General features: G+C 53.7%; 2 protein-coding genes across 2 annotated transcripts in view; one reads left to right on the forward strand and one right to left on the reverse strand.

The window, feature by feature from the left end:
- Window positions 1–875: 875 nt before the first annotated feature.
- LOC104280666 (chromosome unknown open reading frame, human C1orf210) lies at window positions 876–3,318 on the forward strand (the record flags this gene model as incomplete). The annotated part of the gene is made up of 3 exons (XM_009878395.1): window positions 876–1,383; window positions 2,058–2,204; window positions 2,954–3,318. Coding segments are annotated over 3 exons (1,020 nt in total), but the record flags the coding sequence as incomplete, so codon positions are not given.
- Window positions 3,319–8,336: 5,018 nt separating this feature from the next.
- Window positions 8,337–8,812, reverse strand: part of TMEM125 (transmembrane protein 125) — a 702-nt gene continuing 226 nt past the window's right edge. The window contains exon 1 of the mRNA XM_009878393.1: window positions 8,337–8,812. This exon is cut by the window's right edge and continues 226 nt beyond it. Within this exon, the coding sequence (XP_009876695.1) occupies window positions 8,337–8,812 (476 nt within the window).

Raw genomic sequence — 8,812 nt, forward strand, 5'->3', positions numbered from 1 at the left:
TTAAGTGAAGAGGAGGATTAAAGGAGAGTTGATCATGGGAAGAGCAAAGAAATGGAACGGCCAGCTAGCTGGAAAGCAGTCAGACCTAGAAACCCAGGGCTACGGACCGCAGCAAACTTCCAGCACAGCATCTCTACCTGCAGGGCCCAAACACAGCATTGAGCAGGAGCCCGTGCCAAATGTAAATTGCTGACCTGCTCTCTGGCAGCTTCAATTTGGGCAGCTGGCTCTCTCCCACATAAAGCTGAGACAGGACTAACACATTCTGGGGACTGCTCTCCCAAACCTGTACTAAGCTGCTGCCACTTGCGGTGTATCTTCAAGAAAAGCGGGAGGCCTGGAGGCACAGGTGTAATACCCTGCAAAGGTCCCGGGGAGCAGCTCTTGACATGGGTACCTGGTGCAGGTCCCCACCACGTGCCTGCCTGCCCTTGCAGTGGACAGGGGTCGCTGCCCCAGCTGGGAGGATGCTCTTGTGTCACACAAGAGCTCCTTGGGGGGGTTGGAGAAGGGGATTTGGGGGAGGAAGAGGAAGGACCTTTGCAAGCTGACCCCGTATGACATCTGCTTGGCAAAGGAGGACAGGAGGGTGACAACCTGGTCTCTTCACACCTATCTTGTCTCTTTGGGGTTCCCTCCAGCTCTCTATGCTCCTTCAGTCAGCTGCTCTCAGTCCTGGGCTGTTCTGCTCATCTTTCTTTGCTTATCCTGGCCCAGATGAAACTGGAAGCTCATGTGTTTTTTAAAATTGTGTCTTTGCTTTTTTAAACTCTGAAAGGCTAATTAATTAAGACATTTGACCTTCTGGGGAGTCTCGGTCTAGAGATCATCCCCCACACAAAGAATCCATTTCAGACAGCAGCTTTTTTTCTCAGGGATGGGCCAACTGCAATGGGAAAAGCCTCCTGCACGCGCCAAGTTCCCTTCCAAGCAACATCACTGGTCTGGACCTCTCCTTCAACCACCTGGTCGTGCCTCAGCATGGGACTCTCTTGATGCATTTCCCTTCCCTGCACTCCCTCAACCTCTCTAGCAATGCCCTGCTGGCGCTGAGCCCAGCAATCTTCTCCAACCTCGGAGCACTGCGTCTGCTGGACCTGAGCAGCTGCAGCATTGCCCATCTCCACACAGATGCTTTCAAGGGCCTGGGAAACTTGCACACACTGCTCCTAAGGAACAACAGTTTGCAAGAGCTTGAAGTCCCTTTCTTCCTGTCACTGAAAGCTCTTTTCCACCTGGACCTGCAGCACAACGCGCTGGTGTCTGTGGACGCTATGAGCCTGCAGCTGATGGAGGCAGTCCCACAGGTCCGGCTGGAAGGGAACCCCTGGGTCTGCAACTGCACCGCACACCCTCTACAGCAGTGGCTATGGCACAGGCAAGGTGAGAGGGCAGCGGGCAGAAGAGGTTTTGGGCAGGAGGAGCCCTGGCTACAGGGGTCCTGCTTGATCCTTTTGCTCCAGTCCCTGGGCGGGTTCCGAGATGGCTTTCCAGGGACCTCTCCCAACCTGTTGAGGGACAGCAAACTGGAAAGTGATGTGTCTGCCCCTTGCTTGCAGTTATACACGATATCAAAGATTTCTAGGTATGACAGCAGGATAATTTAGCCACTTGCCTGGGACAGGGGCTGCATATACACTTCAGCCCCTAAATCCACCTAAGTGTATCAACATGGAGTGACCGCAATTTCAAGAGCTGCTGACCACTTGGCAGCTCCTCCTGTGGAACTGGATCTGCCTCCAACCCTCTGAGCTGGGCTCCCAGGCAAGAGCAGCCCTGCGACAGTGGGATTTCTATCAGTATTCATGAATTTGGCATTATCTAGTTAAAAGGAGCCTGCTGATCATAGCCACACACTTGCATGGTTCCTTGGTCTGGCAATTTTTAATTTGGTTATGCCTTACAATGTGCTGAAAGCCAGCAAGGCTGGAGGGCAGAGCCAGGAGCACTTTGTAATGTGTCCCATCAACGCAGGAGCAAGCAGGGATCATCTTCTCTAAACTGTGAAGGGGATGGACAAAGACCCCCTGACCCACCTTAGGTCATGTTTCTCCCAGCTGTGCAGGTGACCTGCGCATCGCCCCCATGGCTGCGGGGCCGGGAAGTTGCAGCTCTGGATTCCCAGGACCTGGGCTGCCGGATGAAGAAGCGTTTTCCTCGGGGGCTCAGCACAGCACAGCAGATCACAGTAACCCACAGCAACAGTGAGTTGTGCTGCTAGGAGGTGTCTGTAAGGTGTAGTTCCCTCCTGCTCTCCGTTGCCCCAGAGGGGACTGCAGAAGACCCCCTGCTCTGTCCCACGGTCCCAGGGGCTCAGGCCGCCTGGTCACTTCTGGTGCAGTGGCTTGGCGGGGAGGGTAGCCACCACCTGGAGGTGTTTGTTGGCTTCACAGCAGAAAAGTTAGCAAATGCCACAAAGCCACAAGGAGCACAGACTCCACAGTGATGGGCACCAGTATCAGACAGCCATCTGGCAGTTTTCCCCGCAGTGTTCACATTCCCCTGGCAGCTAGCTCTTGGTGAAGAGCATTTATTTCTTCTCGGTGACAACCGATGGTAGGACGAGGGGTAACAGGTTTAAACTGGAACACAAGAGGTTCCACCTAAATTTGAGAAGAAACTTCTTCTCAGTAAGGGTAACAGAACACTGGAACAGGCTGCCCAGGGAGGTGGTGGAGTCTCCTTCTCTGGAGACATTCAAAACCCACCTGGATGCCTTCCTGTGTAACATCATCTAGGTGTTCCTGCTCCAGCGGAGGGATTGGACTAGATGATCTTTGGAGGTCCCTTCCAGTCCCTAACATTCTGTGATTCTGTGATTTATATTGCTCCTAATAAAAGCAATCCAGTGCCGGCTGCAATCTGCAGGCATGCACAGGGCTGGCTGCTGAGGAGCGCTGGGTGTGCCACAGGCTGACCTCCTGCGTCCTGATGTGCCTTTCCTTCACCGCAGCCACCACACCGCCCGCTGGGAAAGCGGGAAGGAGCTGGCCGTACCTGGTGGGCTTCGTGGTGGCAGCAATTGGCATCTCCATCCTGATCGCACTGGCTGCCAAGTGCAAGCTCTTCCACAAGAACTTCACCAGCTACCGCCACCGGCCACTTCCTGAAACCAGCTCTGTTGGAGGCAGCCCCATGGAGGACGGCAGCAGCTGGGACAGGGGCTTCTCAGGCAGGGAGACCTGCGAGAGCCACCCCATACCCGGTGCTGCTGACCTCCAAGGTGAGGATGACGATGGCTTCATCGAGGACAACTACATCCAGCCAAGTGAGCAGCTACCAGAGGAAGAGGAGCAGGAGTCACATCTCTCCATCTGAGCCTGCAGCCCCAGCCACCAACACTGTGGGTTCTTGCTGTCTCTCCACCTCCATCCCCTTCCTTTCCTTTCCCACCTGCCCTGAGCTTTTGGCCCCACGGGGCTGGGGACAGGAGGAAAGGAGCGAAGATGCAGAGAGAGAAGAGGTGGGCTGGAAATAGTGATGGGGGCTGAAGGCAGCCAGCTGCGTAGTGCCCCAGCATGACGCTTTGGGGCTGCACCAGCACAGGGACACTGGACCCACTGCTGCCCTCCCAGCCCTGCTCAGATGCTGAGGATGAAGGAGATGGTGCCTATTGCACTTGGGCAGCCTGGTGGGGTGGGAAGAGGAGCCTGCCCTGGTGCTCCCTGCAGGATCTCGGGCTCTGGCTCCAGTGCCCCACCGTGTGGGACCCAGCCCTGCTCTGTCCCTCAATGTGTTGTCACTCCAGGTTGTGATTAAAACATGATTTAACCCTGCCTCTGCTTGCAATGGTTTGTTGGGGCTCCCCTAGCAGTGGTGCTGGGAGGATACCCCTGCACCCTGGGGTGTAGCTTTCTTTGCATGTGCTTTCAAGGACTGTAAATACATTCCTTGTTAACTGTGGCATCGAGAGAACAGGTCTGGCACAATGAGGGCTCTTGTGCAAACAAACCTGTCGGCTGCTGTGGCGTAGACAGCCCTGGTGCGTCGTCATTGCGGTGTTTCCATGCGTGTCTCTCCAGCGTTGCTTCCTAATGCTTCCCTTCTCTGTTTTCCCTCTTCCCTCTCCAGCAAGACGTGCTGGAAAGTCACTTACCTTCCCTGCGTCACCTCTGCAGAGCTGAGCAAACTTGCTGGAAAGGCCAGTTGCAGCATCATGCAGGCACGTGCGCTGGGGCGAGACAACCCTGTCCCCCAGCACGCATTACAGAGTTCCATCTGTATCTCTAACTGTGGAGTTACGTGAACATTATAATTTTTGCATTCCTGTCATCTTTGTGGTACGATAAACAGCACATGAGACACAGGCAACTGCAAGTTGTTTCTGCTGTAGCTGGTCGTGCCTATGTTGGTCACGCTGGAGTTAAAAGCAGGGAGCAGCAGTGGCATTCACCCTCCTTAGTAAGTGATTCACAAGGCCGGTACCTGGGAAGATTTCCCAGGGCACAGCCCAGTTGTTACTGTCCCTGATAGCCTGGGAATGTCTCTGTCATGCTCCAGAGCATGAAGCATCGTCACAGGGACAGCACTTCCTTGCAGTCCTGCCACACAGCTGATTTCCCCATCTCCATCAAACCTCCGTGTCACTGTGAACTGCCTTTCTATTTCTCTGCTCATTAAGATATTTATAGAGCACAGTGTGTGCAAAAGTAAATAATACAAGTCAGAGAATGTAAACCAAAGGGGACGGCTAGGTCAAGTGTTGGATAGGAGATACAGGCCAGTGATGTTACGCACTTTCCAGAGAGGGAACGTGCCTTTCAAAGCCATGAGGAGGAGGAGAAAAATGTGCTGGCTTGTTTCACTGGTCAGCCAGTTTTTCTCTTAAATGCCATATTTCTAAACTGAGCTTTACTTTTGCAGTCAGCGCCTCATGTTTTGCCTTCCAGGCGCTTCTTAACAGCTACATGTGAAAATACAACATATGCTGTAATTTTTTTGAAATTTCTAGTATCTTTCAGGTAAGATAGGAAGACTTAAATCTGAGGGGTGGGAAAATGCATTTCAGTTATCTTTTGGAGGGAATTTTTGGCTTTTCAACATGCTTTTCAATTACACAAACTCTTACAAGATGCAGTATTTTACTTTTGATTTCAGCACCATCTTAAAAGAGATTAAAAATGCAACTGCCCAGGTTTACTTATCCAAGATCTTGTTCAATTTTGGACCCTCAGGACCTAATGGTGCGTTACTTTTCTACTTTGATCCCACTGGGAGGCCCACCCGTTTATTCTTTAACCGAGCAGATGTGTCTGTTTTTCAGGTGTGCGGGGGATCCCGGTCCTATGGCATCTCCTTTACCCCTCCTCGGGCAGCTTCAGTGCAAGCAGGCAGGAATCTGGCAGCTTGCATAGCGGGGAATGCATCTGACATGGGAATAAAAGGGGGTCAGAGCAGAAAAGGAGGAGTCTTCTCCAGGGGGATGCTGCCAGGAAGCTGCTGCAAGAGCCGCGGTTGCGTCTGGCGGACGGAGCAGTGGCAGGTATGCCGGCAGACAGGTTCCAGGCTCGCTGCAGGAGCTGCTGCTGCCGTGAGGCAGGAGCTGCTGCTGCCGTGAGGCTCGGTCCTACCGCAGGGCGAAAGAGCTTCTCTGTAAACAAACCCCTGACATATTCAGGAGGCTTTGCGCGTTCCACGCGAGCATCTTTCACGGGCAGGGCAAGGTGTTTGGTTCGCAGAGCAGTGCTAAGGGGGACTGTCGGCATCTAGGTCCTTACGAGAGGGTTGCATGTGCATCTGGGGACGAGAGTCGTGTCTCAGGAAATAAGCACATGCATTTAGTGGTGTAGTGGTGTTGCTCCACTAGCTGATGAGTCAAAACCACAGCCACAGGAGAGACACTGGGCTGTCATGATTTCTGCCCTGGGCTCAGCTTAAGCAGAGGCCAGTTCTGCACAGCCCTGCCACCTCCTGCTCTGCAGAGATGCCAACACTCAAGCATCAGCCTTCAACTCGGTCAGCTTCTGTAACTCTTTATTATGTATTTCCACGCAGAACACAGGAACCAAGAGAGGAACAAACCAGCACCACGGCTGCAGAGTGAGTCAGTGACTGGGGCAGTGCAGGCTGTCCATGTGGGCAGCCAGACACCCAAACCACCATCTTCAGGGACAGCCTGTTCTCAGCCATTATTTCCTCAGGCTGCTGACACAGGTCACGAGCATCCTTTTCTGGCACAATTCGTGGGCCCTTGGGCCACATCTTGGGCAGAGTCACACTAGCATGCAGGCATCATGGATTTGCGTTCTGCGCACAGTCATGCATCTTCACAGAAATGCCCAGATGTGCAAAACAGCTGGTGTGCAGGCAGCTGCGGCATGTGAACACATGCAGGGTAGAGGAGCTGGGAGTAAATGGTAAAACATTGATGCAGGCAGGGGCGATGCAGCTTGGCATAACTGCGCAGGCACCAGCACAGACGTGCAGAGCAGCAACAACAGCGGTAGTGCAAAACTGTCAGCTCTGGCCTGTCCCTCCCTGCGCACACACAGGGGTCCTGCTGGGCCTGGGGTCAAATGGCCTAGGGGGGAAGGAGAGCTCTTTGCCTTGCAGATGATTTAGCACAGAAGGACCTGAACTTTGTAGCACCCTCTGAACTCTTGGGTAGGTTAAGGGAAGTGATGCAGAGAGAGGAGGAAAGAGCAGTTTAATAAAATCTACAGATGGTGTGAAAGTGGAAGAGGAAAATGTAGACATAACAGAGATCCAGAAAGAAAAGTCAAAATTATGTTCCCATACTTTGGGGAAAACAATCCAAGGCTTCAGGGGAAGGAAAGCCAGCAGGAGCAGGGTAAGAGCAGGTGAATACAGAAGTGATCTGAGTGTGTTAGGGATGGTGTGGCCTAGAACTGTGAAGGGATGAAGTCCTCATTGTCTGGAGTATACCTGATGGGATTCACTGATGCTGAACTCTGGCACTGCCTCCAGGTGTAACACTGACAGTGATTCATGCTGTGACTAAGGGAATGAGCTACCGTCCTCTTTCAAATAAATTTGCTACCAGACACCAAAAAACAACAGCTCAGTCTTGTTCCATTACAGAGGCAACTTAGCAAATAACGAGCAAAAATATTGGCTGGGGTAGAGCAGCTCAGGTTAGGGGAGACAGGAGCAGACAGAAGATGAAGAGAAGGTGATGCAGAAGCAGCTCGGCTAGGAGGTTAGGATCTGGGTCTATGGAAAGGGCAGTGAAATGGTTCATGGATCTATGGCAAAAATGAGAATTTTGACAGGTAAATTAGCCTCAAGTCACAGGAAAAGCTCCTGGAGGTGAGCTGTTAGTCTGCCTCTGGGAAAGACATCTCGATGATAGACATTTTGTAGAGATAAAACACCAAAAAAGCTCCAGTTAAGGCCCAAGTGATAGCGGAAGGACTTTTCTGCCCCGCAGCAGCTGCAGCACTCGTGAGACTGAAACAGATACAGTGTGGGAACACAGGGGAACTAGGATGAGCCATAGTTTTCCTGCAGCAGCAGAGGCGCCTCGGCTTTCAAAATGCCTGTTGCAGGGCAACAGGACTTCCCCCTCACACAGCCCTTGCAGAGCAACATCCCCAGCCCCAGAATTCAAGGATCCCATCACCATCCCCCAGCAACTGCACCTTGCTGTTTGTGGCTCGTGTGGCTGCAGCACGCTGGTGTGATAACAGAGCCCCAACACACAGTTCAGCACGGATAACCCGTCAGGGCCCTGACACCAACACCCTTTGATGGGGCTCTGGCACACAGGATCCCATGCAAATCCCATTCTTGCTCCCGCAGACACACAGGTGCTTTCTGGGCAGCAGCCCCTGCAGCCCGCCCTCCCACCAAACTCCTTTCAATTGTGCTACATGCCTACTGACATGCAGAATATTTCCGGCCATTCATCAGCTGCCAGAGGGTCTACTTTGCTCAGGAGCTGAGGCCTCTGCATGGAGCACAGGGTGGTTTTATACCACCCACAATCACAGCCTCTCCTGCTGGGAGAGCACACAACAGAGCTCCAGGAACTGCAGTAACCAAGGAAGTACTGGGGTCCCCAGGAGTACAGGACAGGCTCACCTTAACTCTGTGACAGGTGTCACAGCCAGGCAGGCAGCAGCTGTTGCAGGAGGCTTTGTGCAGGAGATAAAACACCAGCCAGGCCAGCACTGTGCTCCTAACACAACAGGTCGCAGAGCCCATCCAGGCACTGCAAGTCTGTGCAGTGCCGTCAGCCTGGGGCAGTGCAAATGCCAGTCAGCTCTGAAAGAAGTGCAAGGCACACCACGATGCTCGCCTTTCCTCTGGGAAAGGCCGGCACAAGCCCTGCTAATGGGTCGTATCCAGCGAGGCTCATGCAGGGATGTCCTGGGTCAGATCAGGTTGGCCATGCTGGAGGTGGGAGGCAGCCGCCTGTTCGCAGCGAGGCGGCCAGAGATGGTGAAGACACGGATCTCACCAGTCTCCAGGCTCCGAGGAGCAGCCTGGTGGCAGGAGGTGCAGAGCAGATAAAGCAGCAGGCACAGGAGGATGGCACTGCCAGCAGTCAGGAGGACAACCCCACTGGTGAACATGCTGGCCAGTGGCCGTGCAGGGCTGAGCTGCATGGTTGTGGTGGAGAGGATGGTGAGCACGACCCCACAGACCATCAGGACCAAGGCGCTGAGCAGGAGCACCAGGCAGTCTGAGAAGCCCCCGCTCTTCAGGAGCTCGATCTGATCCCGGCTGCGGATGCAGTTCATGTCCTGGATTGCAGAGCTCAGCAGCTGCTTCAACAGCACGAGCAGAGCCAGGAGGCAGAGCGTGGTGCCCACGGCCAGCCGCCACCCCCCAGAGCGGCTGGCCGGGC

The sequence above is a fragment of the Apaloderma vittatum genome, unplaced genomic scaffold, assembly GCF_000703405.1.
Source record: "Apaloderma vittatum isolate BGI_N311 unplaced genomic scaffold, ASM70340v1 scaffold6661, whole genome shotgun sequence".
Taxonomy (NCBI): Eukaryota; Metazoa; Chordata; class Aves; order Trogoniformes; family Trogonidae; genus Apaloderma; species Apaloderma vittatum.